This window comes from Dipodomys merriami, unplaced genomic scaffold (genome assembly GCF_024711535.1).
Source record: "Dipodomys merriami isolate MVZ:Mamm:240054 unplaced genomic scaffold, mDipMer1.0.p SCAF_121, whole genome shotgun sequence".
NCBI classification, from domain to species: domain Eukaryota; kingdom Metazoa; phylum Chordata; class Mammalia; order Rodentia; family Heteromyidae; genus Dipodomys; species Dipodomys merriami.
The window spans coordinates 1,323,510-1,348,518 of NW_027202505.1; the positions used below are offsets into that span (position 1 = coordinate 1,323,510).

General features: G+C 41.5%; 1 protein-coding gene across 7 annotated transcripts in view; it reads left to right on the forward strand.

The window, feature by feature from the left end:
• LOC138823637 (ERI1 exoribonuclease 3) overlaps window positions 1–25,009 on the forward strand; it is a 134,526-nt gene that overhangs the window by 13,147 nt on the left and 96,370 nt on the right. For 4 of the 7 annotated variants that reach the window (XM_070017068.1, XM_070017067.1, XM_070017066.1 and 1 more), the window contains exons 3-4: window positions 2,983–3,260; window positions 21,438–21,554. In XM_070017068.1, the coding sequence (XP_069873169.1) occupies window positions 3,006–3,260; window positions 21,438–21,554 (372 nt within the window). In that variant the 5' untranslated portion in view covers window positions 2,983–3,005. The remainder of the gene's footprint in view (window positions 1–2,982; window positions 3,261–21,437; window positions 21,555–25,009) is intronic. The other 3 variants (XM_070017069.1, XM_070017070.1, XM_070017064.1) reach the window with 2 other exon arrangements.

Below are 25,009 nucleotides of genomic sequence, written 5' to 3' on the forward strand. Positions count from 1 at the left end.
CACTTGGTGTCTACAGAATCTTCACTTCCCTTTACCCCTCCTGAGTGCTACTTTTATCCTACCCATGATTCCCCACATTTTACTGCCTTCGACATGAAGGACTGCCATACATGCCACTGCCACAACACCCTACCTTTTCACAGATGGCCTTCTCATCCTGCCAGAGTTTGTCATTCCCTCCAGATTCTTTCTCATTGCTCCATTCCAACTGGTGTAGATATTTGCCTTACTCTTATGCATTTAAGTTTTTGTTGTTGTCATTATTTGTTTATATGGGATGTGATACTGGGATTTGAATTCAGGAACATGCACTTGCTAGGCAAGCACTTTTACCACTTGAGCCATGCCTCCAGATTTTTGTGGTTTATTTATTTATTTTCTGATAGAGTCTTGTACTTTTTACCTGGATAGTCCTGGGCCCTCCTATATATGCCTGCTTTGTAGCTGGAACTACAGATGTGTACCCCCATGCCCAGGTTACTTGTGAGAGAGTCTTGCTAATAACTTTTTGCCTCAGTTGACTTCAAAACCTGATCTTTCCAATCTCTTCCTCCTGAATAGCTGGGAGTTACATGAGTGAGCCATCACATCTACCCTTAATGTTTCATTCACTGGTTTTAGGATTGAATTTTCCAGGAATGGAAAAGGAGGAGCTCGCTTGATAACTTGAACTGAAGTTGGTGGCTAGAAGTAGTGGGTGCTGACTTGTGGAAGCTGGTCTCTCAGTGTTTATCCTTAAGACTTGGTATAGGCTCTCTTTTTAAATACTGGGATTTGAACTCAGATTCTCATACTTGCTAGGCAGGCACTGCACTGCTGAGCCGTGCCTCCATTAGGAGGCTCTTTTTGATGTGGGTTAAAGCAGGTGAGAAAACAAGGTCTTCACTTAAGGATCTCCACCATCAACATGTTATCTATAGAGGGGATAGTGAGTGAGTGAGTGAGTGAGTGAGTGAGTGAGTGAGTGTGTGTAGTGTCCTATAGAATGCAAGAGATATTGATGTAATTCCATAAGACTGCTTTGTATATTTACTGGATTGTTCCAGAGTATGGGGGTGCAGAGTTGGTGAAGGGGGCAAAGCCAAGTGAATAGTAGTAGTAATAGTGGTAAGCTAGCATTTATTGAGCCCTTATTTGCTCTTTGTACTTTATATGTACTAGCTCATCTCATTTTTCCTTAAGGAATAGGTCCTGTTATTATTTTATAGGTAAAGGATAGAAGAACAGAATTCAGGTAGGAATCAAACCTGGAGACCTTCATTGATCATGCTTAATTACCTGTAGTATTTGACAGACAAGAGTCCAGTGACTGTATACTATTAATGATGGACACATTAGAGAGCACTTGAGTTTCAAAAGTTTTTATGTATAGCCTGATTTCATCAAGTTAGATAAGAGTTCTAAGTCCCTGAAGGTCTTTGGATCTAAAGCAGAATGCATAACGGAGCAGACTGATGTCTCCCATGTCTAGGTTTTTTAGTACTCTTCAGGAATGGGTGACATATAGGTTATTTTGAATTTTAGCTTTCAAAGGAATGGTGGCTCTTTTGCCTTTCCAAAGGATTCCGTAGTGAAACTCAAGTCAGCCTTTGTCTACCTGGACTGAGGAGTTTAGGCTACACTTTTGGGAAGGCTATAAAACAATGGTAGAAAGCAAGTCCTATGCTTTTGCTGGGCCAATGAAGAACTTAAAGTCCTTTTTCATCTTCACTAGGTTCCCATGATATCTCACTATATGAACAGGGAAATTGAGGACCCACTGTAACATACATTCTAATACATATGTTTGGTAGTAGAGGGCTGAGAGGAGTATATTTGCCCTTGCCCTTTTCTGCTCAGGAGGTAGTAGCTTCATTGCTTTTCTGTGTGCTCTACACTTCCCCTACTCCGCATAGAAGAAGCAAAGTGCTTATTTATAGCCAGTGAGAGGCAAGCCTTTGGTTCTGTTGCAGTGGGGTTTCTGTGTAGAATGGTAATATTTCTTGTTTGAGATTTAAAGTTAGGGAAATTTGTGTGTTGGGTATAAAAAGAGGGAAAACACAAAATTTCTGCATTGTTTCTTTTTATTTCTCCTCTTTTTTAAAGCTTGGGTTTTTTGTGAGTAAAACTTAGCTTTGATTTCATATTTAGTTAGCCCTCTGAGGAGCAGATATTCTAAACATTTAAAGGGAAAATGTAAAGGAAAAGTGATTTGAATTTTTTTTTTTGCACATGTTCCCTCAGAAAACTTTACTAGATTTTTAGCAATGCTCCCATTACTGCCACATCTGGGTTTTCTCTTTTTCCCTCCCTATTTAAAAAGCCCTGAAGTCCTCAGAGCCTCTAGGAGAGAGTGAAACTGAAGGCAGCACATGAGGAGGCCTGAGGCTGTTGCCAGCTGTGCTCTCCAGGCCTCTTTCATTCCCCCAGGGTGCCATACTAGAATGGGGGTTGGGGAATCACAACAATGTGAGCAAGCTCCCTTGGGATTGGCTTTGCTCACTTGCACACTTTCAGCTGGGGTGGTACATGGAGTCACAGACTGGAGAACCAGGGGCCAGTGGCGTGTAACAGCTGAGGAGAGCCTTGGACTGTTTGAGTCTACTTAGCTCCCAGGACTATTGCACAACTGGTTCACCTCATGTTACGTTGGGACTCTTAGCTTTAAAGTTAACTGTTGCACCTGAGAAGTCACCTCAGAATTTTTCTCTGTTCTCTTTTGAACCAGAGCTCCATTTAAAGATGAAGGCCAGTGTCGCATGTTGTTTTGAGAATGATCTGGGAGACACAGAGCTGTAATAATGCTGCAGGTGCTGGTGTTAGGGTCTTGAACTTCAGTAATGAATACTGTGATTTAGAAAAGCAGCCCAGAATGCTGGGAAGTGGCTCAAGTTGCATGGCTATTCCTGAAGACTAGATGGAACAGGGCCACAGTGGGAGGGGAGTAACCCAGGCTCTCTGTTTTTTGTTTTTCTTTTTTTCTTTTAACTTTCCTCCCCTAAGTTTTAGATGCTTCTGGATGTTCAATGCTAGCACCTTTACAGACTGGAGCAGCTCGATTTTCTTCGTATTTACTTTCAAGAGCAAGAAAAGTGCTGGGCTCCCACTTATTTTCTCCCTGTGGTGTTCCGGAGTTCTGCTCCATATCCACCCGAAAGCTGGCGGCCCACGGCTTTGGCGCATCCATGGCGGCAATGGTGTCCTTCCCTCCCCAGAGGTATCACTACTTTTTAGTGCTGGACTTTGAGGCCACGTGTGACAAGCCACAGATTCATCCTCAGGTAACAGTTGCATCAATGCTTCAGAAAAGGTTGGGTGGGCAAGGAGGGAGGGAGGAGAGTCTTTTCTCAAGTCTACCGAGCATTTATCTACTTAGGTGTCGATCCTGCCTAGAAAGCAGGACTTAGTCCAAGAATGTTAGGACAAGGTAGACTTGAGAAATCTCTGGAGAACTGGGCAAATTGTTTCTCTCTAGTCTCAGATTTTGGTAATTGAAATATCCCCTTCTCTCTTGTCCTTTTTCTTTCCTTCTGTCCTCCATACTGCTACCATTTCTAGTCTCTTCCTTCTTTTTCTTTTTTTTTTTTTTGCTGGTCCTGGGGCTTGAACTCAGTTCCTGGGTACTGTCCCTGAGCTTCTTTTGCTCAGGGCTAGTACTTTACTTGAACCACAGCACCACTTTCAGCTTTTTCTGAGTGGTTAATTGGAGATTAAGAGTCTTATGGACTTTCCTTCAGGGCTTTGAACTGTGATCTTCCGAACTCAGCCTCTTGAGTAGCTAGAGTTACAGGTGTAAGCCACCAGTTCCTGGCTTGCTATTCGTTCTTTTAAGGAGTAATTGGTAGCCAGCCTCCAAAATCACCCCTAGTGATTCTTTCTCCTGGTATTCATACCCTTGGCAATTTTCCTCCTGCACTAAATCATAGATGACCCTGTCTCACCAATAATATATAGTGGAAGAAACAATGTGTAACTTCTAAGCTAAGTTATAAAAACATTGCAGTTGGCATTGCTTTGTTGGATCATTTGCTCTGACAGAAGCTAACTACTGGACTTCAAGATCACACAAATAGTCCTGTGGAGAGATAAGTATGTAGGAGCTAAGGCTCTAATCCAAAAGCTAGGACCATCTTGCAAATTGTGTGAATGAACCATCATAGAAATTAATTCAGCCGGGTACTGGTAGCTCATGCCTGTTATCCTAGCTACTCAGGAGGCTGAGATCTGAGGATCGCAGTTCAGAGCCAGCCCAGGTAGGAAAAGCCATGAAATTCTTATGTCCAGTAAATCACCAGAAAACCAGAAGTGGCGCTGTGGCTCAAGTGGTAGAGCGCTAGCCTTGAGCTGAAGAGCTGAGGGACAGTGCTCAGGCCCAGAGTTCAAGCCCCATGACCGCCAAAAAAAAAAAAAAAAGTCATTCAACAGTCCTAGTCAAGCTTTCAGAAGACCACAGCCCCAGTAACATCTAACTTCAACCTCAGCAGAGATCTTTAGCCAGCCAAGTCACTCCCAAGTCTCTATAAGAGATAACATGATTATTGATAGTTTTAAGTCATAAATTTTGGGATGATTTGCTATGTATCATTAGATAACCTGAACAAGTGGTCTTTTAGGAAGGAAACTTTCTTTGCTTGCTTTCTTCCTTATCATCTGTGTAAAAAGCCTTCTACCTTTTAAGGTAATGCTACGAGGAAGCTTGGATTAGCAGCAAATAGGTACCTATTCTGGGTGATATTGAAGGACTTGGTGTTTGCTTAAGGGAATGGTCGGAGAGCAATGTGGTAATTCATTATAGTGAGAGGACCTCGAGTATGCTTGGCTATAGGTCTGTAATTTTTCTGTGCAAAGCTAGGTCATAGAATGTTTAATTTGGGGATGCATAGACATATTGCTCTTATGGGAGTAGCTTTTAATATTAAGCAAAAGGAAGAGAAGGTGACAGTAATGTGGAGTTCTTGGGGGAAGTGATCAGTGAGGTCCAAATATAAACTGACTTCATTTCTTGTTTTATTTTTCCTACGAAAAGGTCTGCTTATTGAATGGAATATGATTTTACCTAAAGCAGACACCACATCCCTTTTTTCTTTCACCTATCCTCTTTCCTGTTTTCTGTTAGAGTAGTGGTTGCCTTTAGGGCATTGGGATCAGACCAGGCCTTGGAAGACTAGAATTGGATAAAAACAGTGCCCTGGGTAAGAAACTATGGATGAAAGTGAATATTGCTTGGGAGCTACCCAAGTCACATACTTTCTCTACTCCTGTTCTTGCCTATGCTGTAGGGCTTTCTATCCTTCCAAACTACTGGAGTTCACTGGCACTGTGGGTTTCCTTGTGTAGTTGGTTGGAAATTTTGCTTATATAGAATTTCCTAAGTAGGAAATCAGGGATCCACATTCTAACATTTCATATTATTTTCCTTATAAATTAGGTTTCAGTCACTTTAGTAAGCCCTAGTAAAACACAAGTCATCTCTTTTGAACCTTCATAATTGTTTAGCACCTCTGATAGGGCATTTGTTGCTTCTTTTTTTCTGGGTCATGTTTAAGTATGTGTTTCTTATCTTTTTAGTTAGATTATAAGTTTGGATAATTGTGTAGCTCTGCTCTCTTGTTCTTCAGAGAACAGAGTTCTCTGTGTTTCTGATCGTGACTCATGTCTCATTTGGTCTGTCAGTGTCACCTTTCTCCTGTCTTTCAAAGGTATTGTTTATTTATTGATTGATTGATAGATTGCAATCCTCAACACATTATGCAGTACTTATTTATATCACTTGTATTACCAATTTTCTTCCCAGATCTAGGCACCAAGGCTTTCTAGACACAGTCTGAATTAGAGCTTGTTACTGTTTACCAGAATCTGAGCCTGATTAAAGATTATCTCCAGAATCAATGAACTCTGATGGTGTGATTCTGAAGACACTTAAGGAATTGGCTGCCCTGGTGCATTATTAGCAAAGCATTAGCTGTTGCTTTAGAGAACTCAGGAAGACGCATTTGCTGTCTTGCTTATCTTTAAAAGGGGAATACGAATGATCTTGGAAATTATAGACCCGTTAGTTTACTGTGATTCCAAAGAAGATACTTGACCTGATCGTCAGATAATCAATCAGCAAACAGCTAGAAGAGCGTGGGGATACTGAGTAATAACTTACATGGTTTTGTGAAGAAGAGCAAATCCTGTCAGATCAATCTAACTTCTTGCAGTGACATAGTGATAGATTTGAGTGGATCTAGGGCAAGTGATAAATGTAATGCATCTCGACTTCATTAAGCTTCTACAGTGCTCTGATCAACAGGTGGGAAGGTGAGTTAAAGGCCACATGTTTGTATTGGCTAACCCTCAGCAAAGGAATGGGCAGCCCTGAGACCTGTTATTAGCAGCAACTTAAAACATCTCTCTCTCTCTCTATCTTGATCTCTTCTATTTCCTTAATATTTGCAGATACCTGGATTCTGATTGGATTCAATAAAAGGTTGGGAGATGGATTAAAGAAGTTTTTAGTCCCAGACAGGCAGGATCCTTTTAGTGCAGTCTGCATAGGTCAGGTCCTCATCACAGCCCCTGATTTGTTTAGGTCTTCTGGTCAGCAAGTGAAATGGAGAAATTGGAAAAGCTCAGAAAAAGAGGAACAAAAATCCCCAGACCCTTTTGGTTCATACCTGTAATCTTAGCTACTCAGGAGGCTGAAATTTGAGGATCACAGTTTGAAGCCAGCCCAGGCAGGAAAGTTTGTGTTATTCTTCATGTTCAGTAACTACCAAAAAGCCAGGAAGTAGAGCTGTGGTTCATGTGGTGGAGTGCTCTCCTTGAGCCCAGGACTTGCACCAAAAAAAAAAAAAAAAAAAAGAGGAGCAAAACATTATAGGCAAAAAGTAGGACTTTGTGAAAAAGAATCAAGTTTTAGCAACTGATTTCTTGTCCATATCTTGTCCATGGGAAATAACTTGGCTTAATATGGGGCCCATTTCTCATTTGTTTCTGGTTTTCAAAAGTCTAAGCTAGATTATTAGAACTATCCTAAAGGAATGCTGTTGTGAAAAACTAACAGGTTTAAGCTCTGTTGTACTTGAGTGAGTAACAATATTGGTTTTAGTATGGTAAAACATCTAGTATTTTCCATTTATCATCATTTTTACTGTTTATTTTTGTACTTTGTTCAGCTAGGTGAAACTGGAGTGGTTGCCAGTAATAGGTTTTGGTGTTCTTGTTTCAAAGCTCATTTTATTTGTTTTACATGTTTTGATTCAGATTAATGTGATAGGTATTGGTTGAATATAAGATTGTTTTTCATTGGAAAACATTTTTTCACTTAAATATTAATTTAGTAGTTTAAAATATTTTAGAGGCTCTAAATGTGAGAACTATAGTTCCTTTCTTGTTTTAGGAATTGCTACTTGATATGAAATAGATTTTTATCTGGTTTAAAAGAATCACAGCTCCTTTGTCCTCACTAGTAGGAGTTCTTGTTGCTCATTTTGGTGTGGATGTGCTTCGAATGATGGTTGTTATGACCCTGAGGCCCAGAGAGCAGCCTGAAAGCTTTGGCGGGATCTTTAATTGTGCATCTTTAACCTCAGGGCAAGTTCTCTTACCACCTCAGTGTTCAGAGGAGACCAAAGCAAATGTAAGTGAAGAAAATGCAGTGTAGGCCATAGTTCAGGGGGAGGAGGAAGTAACCTCAGCTGTCTGGATGGCCTACTGGGGAGGGGCAGCTCAACTCAGCTCCATCTGGGGAGCTGACATCCTGACTGCTATCTTCATCCTTCCCTGAGTTCTTCCAGGGCCCTCCATTAGGCTCTTGGGTAGCCTTTCTCACTGCTCTGAATCAGCCCTGACTGCTGTTTCCCTTCTCACCTGCATTCAAGTGCCTATAATTTTGGAGAAAACTGACCTTTGGGTTGAGTTTTTCTGGTATTTGGTCTTTCTCTGTAGAGGCTGGTTGGCTGGCCTTTCTTTTTCATCAATCTTTTTTCCTTCCTCTTCCTTCTTCCTCTCTTCTTCCCTGTTTCTTCTTTCCCTCCCTTTCTCCCCCCCCTTTTTTTTTTATTTTTATAGAAACCTTGAAAAGACTCCCATCTGCATTTTGAGTTAGAACCATGACTAAAGGAGTTTTCTCTTTTATAGAAAATTGTCCAGATGCTGGGTTATTTTTAGAGGGTAGGAAGGAGGAAGGTCTGATAGTGACAGAAGAGAAGGAATAATATAGAAGAGAAGCACTTGGAGGATTTCAGTATGGCCTTGCACCAGCATATTCTTACAGTCTTTCATGAAAGAGACATTTTAGAGAACTTCATGAAAAATTGGCTAAGATATCTACAAATCAAAGTATACTGATTGTCTTCCATTGGTTTTCCTCTATTCAAAGCCGAATGGCAGATGGGCTCCAGTGGCTCATGCCTCTAATCATAGCTACTCAGGAGGCTGAGATCTGAGGATTGCAGTTCAAAGCCAGCCTGGGCAGGAAAGTCTGTGAAACTCTTATTTCCAATTAACCACCAGAAAACCGGAAGTGGCACTGTGGCTCAAGTGGTAGAGTGCTAGCCTTGAGCTGAAGAGCTGAGGGACAGTGCCCAGGCCCAGAGTTCAAGCCCCATGACTGACCAAAAAAAAAGCCAAACGGCAGGAATTCTCTTATTTCCTCTCCAAATATTGTTCCTTCCACTATAATTAACTTCTTTCCTTTCTGTTCTTGGTTTCTTTAATCTTGAAGTAGAAAGTCAGTAGAGATAAAGAATCCACCTTTCCCTCCACTAGCCAACCTTGGTTTCATCTCCTCTAAATGGGAGAGGTTGGATCAGAGGTTTTAGCATCAGAGCCTAGTTGTTGATTTTAGTCCCTTTGCCCATATCCCCAATCAGCCTCTACATTTTCCTGTACAAACAGGCAAAGGCGCTGATGCTATTCTTCTAAACTGGGAAATGAAATGCAAAACCGACGTTAATGTAACATTATGGTTGAGATTAAATGCACCAAAATCAGGAAATTCAAAGTTATGCTTCCCACAGCAACTATAACTCAGCCTCATCTGGCGTGTGTAGTATTTTGTGATAGTGTGGATGGTGTTATATGTTAAGACATTAAAGTTAACACCATAAGCAGAGCACAAAATGCTTGAGGGGGCTGAGTTATGACGACTGTGTGAGCCATAAGTGTTCTTGCACAGGCTCTAGATTCCTGAAATAATTTTTCCCCTGCCCATCAGACCAATTATTGCCTTTCTTTTTAGTTATATCTCTGCTTTAACGTATCTCTTCTTCTAGTATCATTATAAATGAATTCTACCATTGGTGGCTAGTAATGATAGTGGGACGAGGAGGCCCACTAGGCCCTTTTGTCCTTTTTGTCACTGCCACCCTCTCCACAGGCTGCTGTTTTTCAGTGATGCTCCCTAGAGATGAACCTCTCCCAGACTCTCATGTCCCCCTAACTAGTGCTCCTTGAATGAGAACAAGCATTTGTTGTAACAAGGTCTTGACTGTGTTGTAACTCCACATGAGAGTGAAGGCCCTGTCTATGTGGAGCAGATGCAGCAATGTAGAAATAAAATACACATCTCAGAGAATGGAACACTGATGCATGGTGATGCTGCCTTGTGTATTTGGCATAGCAGAGGCACAATCAAAGTGGGTTTATTCCTTCTGTTTAGACTACTTCTCTACCCTCCCTAGTGTTTTTACCTATAAGCTGCCATGGTGTTGTTAGGCTGTGGAGTTGCCTGAGGGTGGGGCCAGGAATTTTCTTGGGGAATACTGGGTCACTGGTAACAAAATCACTACATAATTTAGTGCAAATTAGGCAGCATCCCCCCTAGCGTCTTATTATTCTGGTGGCTTCCCCAGGGCTGAGACAGCTGTTGGAATTCAGATTTTGTTAGGCACTGGGCTAAGTTTGGTGGTAGAGAAGAGCTCTAAAGAATAGTAGTATTGATAAGTGAAATCAGGGTCTGTAAAATAATAATGACACTGAGGTGCCTTTTAAAGTTTTTGTTGGACATAATAAAACCAACCAAGTCTGTAAAGGAGTGGAGAAGACCTCATTTTAACTACCAGTGGCAAAGAAAAAGGTTTCTCTTTGCTCTTTAGCAAATGATTAGGTAAAAAAAACACTAAGAAACAGCCCCTGCCTTCAAGGAGTTCAAAATCCATTATAGTAAGGCATAGGTGAGAGTATGCTAGCTACTTTTATACATGCAAGTATTTGTTCAGTAAGGACTTAAAAGAACAGTGTGTACCAGAGGGGGCAAATAGGGTGCATATTATGACAAATTTAGGAGACTAAGAGGGCCACATAAGGTCTAAGGCTTCTCACAAATGTTATAGCAGGGACGAAAGAAGGGATCACAGAGTGAAACAGGGTAAATTGGCCAAGTCTGAACAAACGGAGCAGGATTTTAAGCTTGTTTGTAGGAATGTTGAAGATGAGAGAGGGAAAATGAAAATGTTGAACCTGGAGAATATTTCTTTTGTTATTTGAATTATCTGTATCAGTTATATGGCCTTTCTTACATTCAATAGAAGGTCTCATTGGGATGCTGTGAGAGAATGGAGGCTAGAAGAGATTTAAGAGAATTTGAGTCAATAAAGTCTGGGTACTAAGGGTGAGGGTCAAAGTGGAAGTTTGTGTGTTGAGACTCTGAGGCATTGTCAGGGAGACTAAGCTGATAGCTCAGCTATCATTAAAGGTAGCATTTGGGTTCACTAAGTCTCTAGGGAAAGGCAACGACTAGAGAATGATATGACCCCTTTTCTCTTCCCAGAGTATTGGGAATTTGGAATTGGATCAGCTAGGACCCAATTTCAATAGAACATGGAGGTTTAGACCCTTCCAACAGATAAACGGCTGACTGGCTAATATTGGGAGGAATGTGGAAGGAAGAATTAATGAAAGAAGTAAAAGGGTCTGAATAACAAGAGAGTAGCAAGAGCAGAGCTCTCTAGTGGGGGTAGAGCTTAAACTTTCCCTCAGAATCCATACTTAGCTATAGGAATTTAGCCATAGAAAAGCTGACAGGACAGGTTGGAAATGGTGAGATGGGGGAGTAACATCTGGAGGCATATGTGAAATGACCTCTTAGGCTTTCTTTCTCTCTGCCTCATCTTGTATTGTTTCTATTCTCCCTTTATTTCCCTCCCTCCCTCCCTCCCTTCCTCCCTTCCCTCCTTCCTTCCCTCCTTGCTTGCTTGCTTTTCTTTCTTTCTTTCTTCTCTGATCTCTGTTGTTTAACCTGAGGAAACTGATAATAGGAGAGGGTTATTCAATTTCTGTGTGTCATTAGGAAGGAGAAACTTGTTAGGATACTTTACTGAAGAGGAATGTATTAGTTGAGAGACATGCTATTGGGCTAGACTAAGGTAGTGATGGTGGGAGTGGAGAGAAGTTATGCGGTATAGTTTTTAAGTGCTTAGAAGTCTGAGAACCATATTCTTTCATAGTTCATAATTCCCTTGGATTTTCGTGGGCTATTGAGGATTTACGATAAGTTGAATATAGAATCAGTGGTTGTTATAAATGGAATACTTTTGAGTTGAAAGTCTACTTCAAAGGGAGTAGGTAAGGACAAATGTTTCAGGTGAGCTACTTAGTAGTAATGAAGGTAGTGACTCCTAGAATCTATAGAAGCACTATTTGTCCATTATTCTAGAGGAGGTGAGTAGTGATGGTTAGGCAGATAGGATGATAACTGTCTAGAAAGCTTAGAATCCTGCTCTTTCCATAAGAATGATAAAACTGAGAGTCCTGACTTGAGATTGAAGTATCTAGAAAGGAATCTAGGCATGGTGTATGTTTATTTATGGGTCCTTCTTCCAGTTTTAGCAGCATTAAAAGGCCTACTGATCAACTGAAAGGGATTGATAGTTATTTGGGTTCAGGAAAGGTAGATTCATGCCATTTTGATACGGTCTATTTTTACTGGAGTACCAGTGTCAAGGGCAGGTCCCAAAGGAAGTTTATATGGATAGTGTAGAATGGGGTATGATATTGGGAAGAAATATCCAGGTTGATATCTCAGAATCAACAGGAATTTATTTTATCCTATTCCAGCTTTGTGGCCAGTATTAGACCTTTCTCCAGATTAGACAGACAAGCCACGATTCTGTCTTGAGAGGTCTTCATAGGCAAGGTATCTAAACTACCTTTATGATATGTTGGACTGAAGAAAAGTTCCTCTCATAGTCTCAGAAAATAGGATGCTGAATTTCTACAGGGAGCAGAAAATAGTTCTAGACTAATAAGCTTCTGCTATTCAAAGTATGGTCTGAGGAACCAGCATTATCATTACCTGGGAGGTTGTTAGAAATGGAAAACTTACCAGGCTATGCAGCAAAGTTAAACAGAATCAGCAGTTTGAGAATTTGAAGTCTGAGAAACAAACACTTGTCTGGACCAATGCCTCTCAAACTTCAGTGAACATCATCAGAATCACCTGGAAAGCTGGTTAAAACCTAGACTGCTGGCCTCTTCCCTACACCCAGTGCTTCTGATTCAGATACTCTGGGAAAAGGCTAGGAATGTTCCCCCCTCCCCTTTTTTTTCTTTTTTTCTTTTTTTTTTGGTCCGGTCGTGGGGCCTGAACTCTGGGCCTGGGCGCTGTCCCTCAGCTCTTCAGCTCAAGGCTAGCGCTCTACCACTTGAGCCACAGCGCCACTTCCGGCTTTTTTCATTTTGCTTATGTGGTGCTGAGGAATCAAACCCGGGGCCTCAGGCATGCAAGGCAAGCGCTCTACCACTGAGCCACCTTCCCAGCCCCCTTTTTTTTCTTAAAAACAAAAACAGTGCTGGGTTTCCAAGCCAGGGTTTCATCCTCGTAAGCACTCTACCATAAACAGAAATTTGCATTTCTGACAAGTTCCTAAGTGATGGGGGGCTGTTTATGAGGTACTTTGGTTTGAGAAACAGCTAACTGTCTTAACTTTCTCATCCATCCATAAAATAGAGGATTAATTTCCACCAGCTTAGGAAGCTATATGGGAGCCAATGTGTGAGAAAAAGATTCAGTGCATTGTGAACAGGATGTCTGATTTTTTTGTAAGTCTTTCATGCCAGCACAACTGTTCCCCTGTTCTTGTTCTGGCTATCAGGTGTGGATGGAGAACAGGAAATAGGAATGTGATCTTCTGGGGAGACATAACTAGTTATTGGGGTTGTGGGTAGTAAGCAAAGGCTCTTAAGCAAATTGCCTCGAAAGAACACGTTTTGCCTGAGTAGGTTTAGTTCTGTCTTGACCACCTGTCATCCCCAGCTAGTAAACCTTTAGTACAGAATTTTGATTGGTTGGAAAATTAAGTCTTTGTATAACCAATTCTGTGATTTATCTTGTGATCTTCATTAAGTTAAGTTTCCCCCTACCTTAGGTGACCAATTAGACAGGCTTTGACGGCAGGTGCCCAAGCCCCAGAATGGAGACTCTGGGCTTAACAGAGTTCTGATGATACGCAAGGTGTAATGGTTAAGAGGATGGATTCCAGAACTGGACTGTCTAGATTTAAGTCTTATCTCTACCACTTGTGAACTGTATGATATTGGTCAAGTTACTTTTAATCTTTATGTCTAATTGCTTACTGGTATAATACAGTTAGAAATAGTATGAGTATTCTAGGACTCATGGGAGGATAAGACCAACTAATATATGTAAGTGCTCAGAATAGTGCCTAGCATGGAATATGTGCTAGCACTTGTTAGTGGAATTACACAAATATTCTGATTCATGGCCGCAAAATAAGCTTTTGGATTATAGCAGGTGGCTGGAAGACAAAACCTATGTCTCTGGGAGCTAAGAGAGTATCTTTTGGACCTTTGTTCACATAGTGGGTAGAGTCAGGGTACTACCCAGAGAGATTTGTTTTTCCCCCACTGGAATGTAAGTTGGGCTTAGTACCTCCTTGCACTTTATGCCTAGCCTTAGTGCTACCTCAAGGGGATCTCTCCTGCACACACATAACCTGATATTTGTTTAAATTAATTTTTTTTTTTGGGTCCGGTCGTGGGCCTGAACTCTGGGCCTGGGCACTGTCCCTCAGCTCTTCAGCTCAAGGCTAGCACTCTACCACTTGAGCCACAGTGCCACTTCCAGCTTTTTTTTTCTGCTTATGTGGTGCTGAGGAATTGAACCCAGGACCTCATGCATGTAAGGCAAGCGCTCTACCACTGAGCCACCTTCCCAGCCCAAATATGATTTTTCCTTTTTTGGTCTGTCATAGGGCTTGAACTCTGGGCCTGAGTGCTGTTCCTGAGCTTTTCAGCTCAAAGTGAGCACTCTACCATTTGAGCCACAATGATAAATTAATTATATGACAAACATATGTATATAGGAAGCTATAGAGAAATAATTTGATTGTTTGTGCCCTGAAGGGTCACTTTCATAAAGGCTAGTAATATCTGAAAGTATTTACAAACAAGTGTACAGAAATGTCTGAGTGGAGCAATTTCAGATTAAGGTAGGTGTAGGAGATACTAATGTATGCACTGTGGGTGAGGATATGGTTTTTAAGACTTTTGGTTGCCTTCACTTACTGGTATTATGCGTATGTGTGCATGTGTCAAATTTTAGTAAAGGTAAATTATAATTTCACTTTTTCCTCCCTCCACTTCAAATAAAGAATAACATTGTCTGTTGTCAGACTCTTTTCTACATTTTAATTGCTTCAGGGTTCGTGCAGATGTGTGGAGGGGGGACATGTAGGTGAAAAATCAGCCTTTTAAAGCTCTGATTTTTTTACCCTTCCTTGTCCTGAAACTTTGAACATCAGCTCTCATCTGTCAAAGTGTAAATCAGCAATTAAAACCCAAACAGCCAAATGCCAAAGATGACCTGAAGCACAAAGCAACTGACAAACAAGTCCGGACAAATCGACGGGTAATTTATAAGCTTTGCCCTAAAATCTAATTATTTGGCAATTCGAATTTGCAGCCAGCCAGGGCCCGGCAATAAATTTAACCCGCCATAAATTATTTAGGAGCAGGCTGTGGTGTAAATCAAAACCACGAGTGTTTGTTTAAGAAATAAGCTCCTTGTGCATAAAATGCTTTTTTTTTTTTCCCCCAAGAGAGAAACTGTTAAGCAAATGATACCCCACTGTCCAGTGCAACCCTCACTTCTCTTCCCTGTGGCCACAAGTCTCCTTGATCCTTTGGAGAAAGTGCTGCCCTTGCCTGGCATTTTACCCCATACCAAGTATTTGGCTAAACCCCACATGCTTGCCATGTGGTGTGGTATTGCTTTTGGATTTTTATCAATCTTGTAGTAAAGGGACACATACTTTTTAGAATTTTCTTCAGGTGGCGGGGGTGGGGGGCGAGGTAAGAGGAGAGAAGGAATAGATTAATTATTATTGTCTCCAACTTGAGGCAGTGTCAGTTATTTCTTAGATTGAGGCAATCCATGAAAAATAGATTTGCTCATTCTTTCATATAGGACCACAGAAACATCAACTCAGGCAGAGGAGATTCTGTTGTTCGGGAAAATGGGCTAGACTGCTATATGATTAACCACTGCCACAACCTGAGTCTTTTCTGTTTAAATTCTTTTTGTTGTTGTTTTATTTTCTCATCCAGTCTTACACACTGTAGACAATTGAGTGGAAAGGAGTTTGAATACCCTGAAAAACACCTATACATTTATTTCACACATTTATTTCTTGTAATATCTGCTGATAATGGGTTTGAAATTTCATTTGAAATGCTATTGCAGTCTTATCCTCAGTTTATCTGAGGAATCATTGGTTCCTAATTGAACAAGTTTAAAGCAACTATGTTTAAAACTTCTGAAGCCAGGTGTAGTGGTTCCTGTCCATAATTTCAGCTACTCAGGAGGGGGATATAGGAGGATCTCAATTTGAGACCAGCCCAAGCAGAGTTAATGCAAGACCATATTTGAGAAACAAACTAAAAGCAAAAATTACTGGGGAGGGGGCTGGGAAGTTGGCTCAGTGGTAGAGCGCTTGCCTTGCATGCCTGAGGCCCTGGGTTTGATTCCTCAGCACCACATAAGCAAAAAGAAAAAAGCCGGAAGTGGTGCTGTGGCTCAAGTGGTAGAGCGCTAGACTTGAGCTGAAGAGCTGAGGGACAGTGCCCAGACCCAGAGTTCAGGCCCCACAACCGGACCCCCCAAAAAAAAATTACTGGGGAGGAGTGGTTTTCAAAAAGTAGAGTACAGAAGTGGTACTGTGGCTCAAGCGGTAGAGCGCTCGCCTTGAGCTGAAGAGTGCAGGGACAGTGCCCAAGCCCAGAGTTCAAACCCCACGACCGACAAAAAAAATAAAAAATAAATCTGGGGCTTGGAAGGTAGCTCAGTGGTAGAATGCTTGCCTTGCATGCCTGAGGTCCTGGGTTCGATTCCTCAGCACCACATAAGCAAAAAGAAAAAAGCCGGAAGTGGTGCTGTGGCTCAAGTGGTAGAGCGCTAGCCTTGAGCTGAAGAGCTGAGGGACAGCGCCCAGGCCCAGAGTTCAGGCCCCCAAAAAAGAAGTAGAGTACAAGGCCCAGAGTTCTATCTCTAGTACTACAAATAAAAACAAAAACTGTCTGCTCCAACTCACTTAAAATGATATAGCAAATGAGTATTGTTTAGTACGTCTTTTTTTACTTCTCTTGTCTTCTCTGTCCTCAAGAAAAAAACATAATTGGAGTTAGCAACTATGTTTGCCAGGTTTAGAACCCTGGATTCATTGGCAAATCTGAGTTCTGGGTTTTTTTGTTTATAGTTGTCACCAATTCCCATCTACCATCAGCAGATCAGCCTCTTGGGCAATCTAATAATGAAGTTTGTGAATGGTTGTAGGATAACCATTTCAATTTTAATACTGTATTTCCAGAAATCCTTGGACCCAGGCAAATAGGTCAGCTGTTCAAGCTAGGTAAAACTGGGGGTTAGTGGTCTGTTTCTGTTGAGGAAGAAAACCACTTAAAGGCATGAGAGTGAATGGATCTGGTAGAATGTACTTTGGAGTGCTATATATGTAGGCATGAACATAGCTCTACTACCTAATTTCTTTGTCATCTTAGGTAGATCAACTTCCAGAAAGTTCTCTGAAAGCAGTGTTTTATTTTCATTTTAATTGAGACAAGGTCTCTATGTAGCCCATCTGGTCTTGAACTTTCAATCCTCCTGCCCTTACCTCTCAAGTGCTGATATTGCAGCTGTGTGCCACCATATCCAGCTCTAGAGCCAGACATATATTCTCTATCTGTCACATGTTAGCTTCTTCATGTGTATGCTTAACAAAAGTTGAAAGAGGGAAACAGTGTCAGAATGGGAGTGAAGTAGCAAGAGATCCTAGCGGGTTCTGCCATTCTGTAGCTTATAACAAACAGTACCATCTGTGCTACTGCACCTATATTGTAGGCTTCCTATGATTTAAGAGCAGCCTTTTACTAGGAGATAGCAGACCAAGTTCCCTTCAGACATTTTTTTAACCCTATTGACTTTGAAAGCTAAGTCTCCTTATTTCTTATTTGGAGTTCTGCCTTCATTCTTTACTACTTCTTTACTAGAAGTATAGATGTAAGCAAGTTGCCTTACCTTCTTGGGCCTTAGTTTATTGTGAAATAGGGATAGTAATGATTCCTACATAATGAGTTACTTGGAGGATTGAGATCCTATTGGCACTTTGTACAGTGTCTTTTGACAGAGTAAACAATAAATGTAAGAAATAAGATACTTCCATTTGGACACTGGTGGCTCATGCATGTAATCCTAGCTACTTAGGATGCTGAAATCTGAGGATTGTGTTTTGAGGCCCACCTGGGCAGGAAAGTCTGTGAGACTCTTATCCCAATTAACCAGCAAGAAGTTGAAAGTAGAGCTATGGTTAAAGTGGTAGAGTGACAGCCTTGAGCAAAAAGATGAAGGACAACATCCAAATTCAAGTCCCAGCACTGACACATGCATGCACACACACACACACACACACACACACACACACACACACACACACACACACACACACACACACACACACACACACACACACACACACACACACACACACACACACACACACACACACACACACACACACACACACACACACACACACACACACACACACACACACACCATTTTTCAAATGTTGAGAGTATTGGAGACTAGCTCTTCTCTACCCTTTGTCCTGACTCAGAATCTCAGAGAGCTGCCACATCTTGTTTTATTTATTTCTGTGTCTATACCTAGTTCCTGCCTCGTGAAAAATAGGTGTTTTCTAATAAACCGCTAGAAAACCGGAAGTGGTGCTGTGGCTGAAGCGGTAGAGTGCTTGCTTTGAGCTGAAGAGCACAAGGACAGTGCCCAAGCCCAGAGTTCAAACCCCACGACCGACAAAAAAAAAAAAAAAAAAAGTAGATGAAAACACAAGAAGTACCTAAGTGAGGTCCTTTCTGTTCTGACTGCTCAGAATCAGAACAAAAAGCTCAAAAGCTCCTCTTGTGCATCTTCAGTGGATGCATCCAGAATGAATTTGTTATAATAACTCCTGATGCTGATGAGGAATTGCTTCTCTCCTGCAAAATCAGGCTATGAGACTGTCTCTTGAAAGTCCCTCTTTTTATTCTTCTTTTTTTTTAAAAAAAAAAATTTTTTTTTTGTCGGTTGTGGGGCCTGAACTCTGGGCCTGGGCGCTGTCCCTCAACTCTTTGGCTCAAGGCTAGCAGTCTACTACCACTTGAGCCACAACTCCACTTCTGGCTTTTTTTCTGCTTATATGGTGCTGAGGAATCAAACCCAGGGCCTCATGTATTCAAGGCAAGTACTCTACCACTGAGCCACCTTCCCAGCCCCCTCTTTTTATTCTTGAGTAGAACTGGCTGATGGGCTAACAACATCAGAGAAGTATGTTATAATGGGTCCAATTTGATATGCTTTGGGCCTTTGATCTATTCGTTTCAAGGATTGATGCTTTTTGGGAGGGAGAAGGGGCATGGAGCTGCAGCTGGTTTGCTCTTTGTCTGTAGAAGGGTGACGTTGGTTTGAGGTTGGTTCCATTTTTCTATGGATAAGGAATCAGCATCGGGAGACTTGCTACTGAATTTCAGTGTAGAAACCCCAAAGACTGAATCTTTAGAGAAACTACCAGGGATGCTGGCTTTGGTGCTGGTCAGAGGGGGAGCTGAAGTGCATACTATTTTATAATAAATACTAATGGAATTCCAGATCTACAATAACATTTCACATATCTAAAACAAACCATGTGCTTGTAAAAAAGTGGAAAGAGATCAACTTTAAGCCATAAATTCTTTGTAATAGAGATCCCCCCCCCGTTTATGTTTGATAGATACTTTTGTTTCCAGATGAATGTCAACTCCTAATTTCATAATGTATCATGGGCTTAAGAAAATTGAATTTAATAAAAGCCAAAGATGAATGGCATCCTTAAAGGTCCCAACACTTGTCTTTATTAGCAGGACAAACTGCAGGTCTCCAAACACTGCTTCTCTCCAAATGAAAGTTTAAATGAAAAGTACAGTTGTGTCACAGGTTAAATTTCATTGTGGGCCCAGCTAACATTGTTAGTAAGGCACTGGCCATATTTGTTTCCTTAGACACCAGAGCAGCCAAACTCACCATGCTATGGAACTCTTTCTATTGGGTGAGGTGTTTCTCTTAGTGGGAGGAAGGATTTACCAGCAATTAGGGAGTTAGAGCAGCCTGACTCAACTGTACCTCAGAGTTAGCTCTTGGAAATCTTGAATATTTTCTTTTTCAGGGGGACCAATATGTATGCTGTATGTGCAAGTGCTCAAATTTGTTATTCAGAGCTGAACTCCCTCTACTTGGTCTGCTTTGTAATGGTTTGTGGGAAACAGAAGAAGCCTTAGTTAATTGGGAAACGAATGTCCCCCTTGGTTCGATTGGGAGGGGAGAGATCACCTACTCTAAGCAAGCAGCCTGGCCTCCTCTTGGTCTTCTCTCTGCTTCATCCTTAGCCATTTTGCCCTTTCTGCATCTGGCAATAAACTCCTGTCAGCTTCCCCGTCTTTGGGGATCAGCCCAGGGAGACTAGGCAACCAGAACCTTTGAATTTCTTTGGCATGAATCTGAATGCCTTGATTTGGTTTGCAGCCCTGCTGTTGTGCATTAGTTTGAAATAGATGCTTGAAAAATAAGTCCAATGTTAGTGGTATATTTTGGAGGGGAGGATATGTGGCTTTCCTGGGACAAGGAGATTGACGACCTCTGTTTCCCACCCATCCATTTCCTGAGTGCAATCAGGTGTCATCAGTTGTTACTTCTCCCAGGCTGTCTCTGAAGAGAACCAATTTGCCTTGATTTTGGTGATGCTGGAAGAGTCCTCTCTAGACTGGGAGTCCTTGGGTAGGGATGTCACTGGAGCCGACTGCTGGGATCTGAGTGGGTAAAGCCCCTTTTCTTTCTCCACATGCTAATTTTACTCAGAGGACTTTTGCTTTTATTTATTTTTTTATTATTTCCTATTTGTCTCTTCCAGATGTTTTCAGGGCAGTTTTTTTTTGTGTGTGTTGTAAACTAATTCCATTCATGTTTTAAAAATTTATGAAAGCGCTAATAAAAATGTCAAAGTGGTAAAAATGTTAGCTTTTCCTCTGCTTTGATTAAATTTTGCAAACTGTTTTTGAATATTAAAAAGCAATATTTTTTTTATTCTCTCTCCTTGTTTTCCCTCTTCTCTCTGGTGCGCGCGTGCTCTCTTTTGCCCTCTCCCCCCTCTGGTACATCCCTCCCTTCCCAGGAGCGATGTATGAGGCGTGCTGCACAGCCAGTGTTCTGCAAGCCTGTTTGCACACCAGGACCTTGGTGCCGTGCATCTCTATTAAATAACGGAGACAAATTAATCTTAGAGACACCAAACAAATTGTCACTCCTCCTCCTTCTCTTCCATTACGTTCCAGTGGACTGGGAAGGGCTGGCTAAGTGATTGGGTGAGGAGGGAGGGAAGGTGGGGGAGAGTGTTCACTGCCTGAAAAAAAGTGGGAGGCACTAGCTCCTGGTGTTCTATTTTCTCCTTTTTGGTATCTCCTTTGGCTTTATTATTTATCTTTTGTTTTTCATAAAAATGAATGAAGATACTATTTTTTTAAACTTCTTATAGGAAAATGTGTGTGCTGCTCTAATGACTGGTTGTCTGCGTGGCTAGAGATTCAGATTCAGGCTAGGACAGGGACCTGGACAAGAGGAAAGAGGGCCTCCTCTTTTAGGGACTCAAGTCTCTGGTAGAGGACTGTCAGGAAAACTAAGGCAGATTACTGTCTTCCTTCCTCCTCCTAGAAATGGTGGGTGGGGAGGATGTCCTATTCCTAGAGCCCATGAGCCTATTAGCAGCCAGGAGGGTTGGAGGGTTAGAATCATAACTGGGCTGGCACCTTCTTTCCTAATCTTGGATTTGGCCTGCAGGAGTAATGGGCAACTTATCTTTTCTGAACTTGAAGTTATTATTTGAAATGGTTGACCAAAATAATTTACTTTTTTCCCTGTGTCTTTGGCATTTTAGGAAATCATTGAGTTCCCCATCCTGAAGCTAAATGGCCGGACCATGGAGATTGAATCTACCTTTCACATGTATGTCCAGCCTGTAGTCCATCCACAGCTTACCCCCTTCTGTACAGAGGTAAGGACTCTGGATGTGCAGCAAGGGTTGCTGGGAGAAGAGCTCTGAGATCATTGTTGTTCTGTATAGACTACTTAGGGAAAGCTTAGGTCTGATCAAGGATTAAGACAAGTGTACTTTGGGCCTAGCAATTGGCTTTTCAAGTGACTTTAGTCTGTGAAGAGTCAAAGATTCTTAACTTTTGCAACTGTGATCACTGGGCCCAGGGAGAGTAGTGGCAAAATCTGCCCCAGCTTCCCCAAATTTTCCCTTATTTTTCATCTCCATCTTTCTTGGTGACTCGACACTTTGAGTCAGGTGCTTCTGGGGCTCAGTTCTATTTCTCTTAGGACTCATTGGCAAAAGATGAAGATTTCAGGAAATATATTTATGCTTTCTTAGCTTCCACAATGTTACTATGTCCTTTAATAAGCTGGCTCTGTGTGACATAGAATATGTGGGAAAGAGGAAAGGCTAGATAAGATTGAAATGTCCTTACCTATGCTAGTATGATAGTTGGCCACCTTTTTAGCAGGTTAGTATGGACCTGTTTTACAGATTAAGAAACTGGAACTAACAGATTTTGGTGCTTGCTAGAAGAAGAGGATCTCTTGAGAATTCTTATTCTCAGGATGATGTAGAGAAGCTTTCTATAGCTACTTTCCCCTCTGCAATGTCAGGTTGTTAAATTCTGTGGTGGAATCATGAGTTGAGTAGAGATGATGAAAAAACATGGGTGTTTCTGGAATCTTTTAAGAATTTGACACTGAGGTACATTAGAGACTTCATTTATTTAGAGACCTATTTTCTACCTGGGAGCGCAATAGGAGGAGAGAAGCTTTTGAATAATCCTAAACATTTCTTTTGTGTAGAGCAGGCTGGGAAGGGCTTCCTTGGCACAAGTGGGCAGCTCAGTGGGCTCTGAGGCTGACAAAGCCCAGGTGCAAGGTCTCAAGTACTGCTCCTGGACTGAGTGCCAGTGTTTGCTGTCTTGCCAAGGTGGTCTTTGTTGCAGACACCTATCTGTGCAGGCTCTTTTGTTCCAACTAATGATGTTGTTCCTTCATTTTCTCTCCTAACATTCCTTTCTCTCTCTTAACCAGGTATGTTAATTTGTCCTTTGACTCCTTTTGAAAAACATCACCAGTTTAATGGTGATGGAAATTCCATTCCTTACAGGAAGGTTGCACTGTTCAGTTACCCATACCTTCCAGTCAGTTACCCATACCTTCCAGTAGCCTGAAAGTCTAATGTCCTTTTGTCCTTCAATGTAAGTATTGATCAGCTCTGATCCTGTTGAGCTTTTAAGGTCAGGTGAGATTGGGTATGTTTAGGGTGATATGGCAGTAGACACTCTTGTGCTTCTCTTCATCCTCTCTGAGATCAGATTGTCTGGCAGGCCCAAGTTATAGAAAGTTTGCTACCTGCTTAGGAATGGCTCAAAGTGCTATGAGAACATGGCTCTAAGTAGAGTAGGAATTTCAGAGTATTAGAAAAAGAAGGGTTACTGTCAGAGCAAGAATATTGCTGTTGATGCTGTGTTGCTTTTTGAGCAAAAGGGAAGAAGGATTGTGAGACTTGTTAGGAAAAATTTTCTTTATCCTTGATAGTTTCAAGAACAGCTATATATAATTTTGAGGGAGTAGAAGTAGTTATTGGGAATCTTGACATGAACCCTGTTATGAACATGAAGATACGATTGTATTGCAGACATTGATTGAGTCATTCTGTCTTGGGCTTCCAGAATTCAAAACTTGACATCCAGCTCTTATAATCCATTCTTGTACATGGTGGTTACTCTACCTATACAGGGATCCCATTATCCTCCCATTATTTCATCTTGTTCTCTGAGACTCTGTTTAGGGTTATTTTCCTTGGGAAGCTTTCCCTGATCCCAAGCCTGGCTTGTGCTTACTTCAACATGGCACTAGTCTGATCTATTTTACTTTAGCTAAATACTTGTCTCCCTACCAGACCACAAGCTCCTTGAGGGAAGAAACTGAACCTGATCCATCTGCCCCATCTTTAAGGTCTAATACACACTAAGCACTTGATGCATGCTCCTTACATGAATAGGTATTGTAAAGGAGTTATTCACTTCTCTCCCCAAAGCAACTGCACTACTGACGTGCTCTTTTGAGTAAGTAAAATCTCTTTGGAAAACTCCAGATTACCTTAATGTTGCCCTGTTTCCATACAAGTGGAACTAGGTCACAGAAAAGCATGGATAGAAAATGGGAGCTATTAGCCTAAGACTTTATCCACTGGAACTAGCTGTTGCGGGCCTAGTGGTGGAGATCATTCTAACCAGAGAGGATGTTTCATTATTAAGTGTAAGCAACAACCCAAACCTCCAGATTGCACCTAAGTAACTCTTCTGGCAAGATTTTCTTTCTAGTGCCCAAGAAGTTCTTAAGACTCTTAACCTGTATGTGTTAAGAGGTGTGCGCACATATAGATGTAAGCACATGATTGTATGGAGAAAGGAATGGGTTCAATGTTGGACAGCAGGAAGAGGATTTTGCCTTAGTGAGTTTTGTTTTTGTTTTTGGTGGTACTGGGGTTTGAACTAAGGTCTTCATACTTGGTAGGCAGGTACTTAGCCACTTGAGCTATACTTCCAGCCCTTTTTGCTCTGGCTATTTTTGAGATAGATCTCATTTTTTTGCGTAGGTTCAGTGTAGCTGGGATGACAGGCATACCCCATCACACCCAGCTTTTTCGGTTGAAATGAGGCTTTGTGAAATGCTTTCCTTTGGCTGCCCTTGAACTATGATCTTCCTGGTTTCAGCCTCCTTGAGTAGCTAGGTTTACAGGTATGAGCTACCGGTGCCTGGCTTGAATGAGTCTTTATCCCATATGCAAGCACTCTTACTTCTCTAAGGCACATATTCTTAGTCTTCTTGAGGTCCTTTCTTAGTTCCAAGTGATTGCTTGCATAGAGATGTAATTCTAACAGAAATAAGGAGGAGATACCATTAATTCTTTCTTGAGCCTCTTCTATCCTATGACCTCCAAAATCTTCTACAGCTCATCGTATTTCTGTCAGTAACAGCTGAGCTGTTGCCTTGCCTAGTCCCTGACCATGTGTGGTGGTTTTGTTTTGATTTGGTTGTTGTTATCACAAAAAAAAAGAGAAAAATGCTCATTTTGTTAAATGTCAGTGAAGGGCTTTGTCTTGCACCGGTACTTACAAAGGGTGAGGTTTATTGGTCTCTTTGTCTGAAGAGAAAGAGTAGGTCTGATTATCAGATTGCACACCAGAGACAAGTGCTTATGTAATCAACAAACTGTCTTGGTGTCAGAATACGATTGTGTTGAAGATAAACTGTGAAAGGAGAAAGCGCTTAAAGCGCTGGATGCTGACATGGTATTGGCACTGAGTTTCCTGGGCTGCTTCCTGTAGTTGGCAATGTTTATGATGAAACTAACTCATCCCTGGACAAAGCCCTTGTGTGGGTAGGGGATCTCAGGAA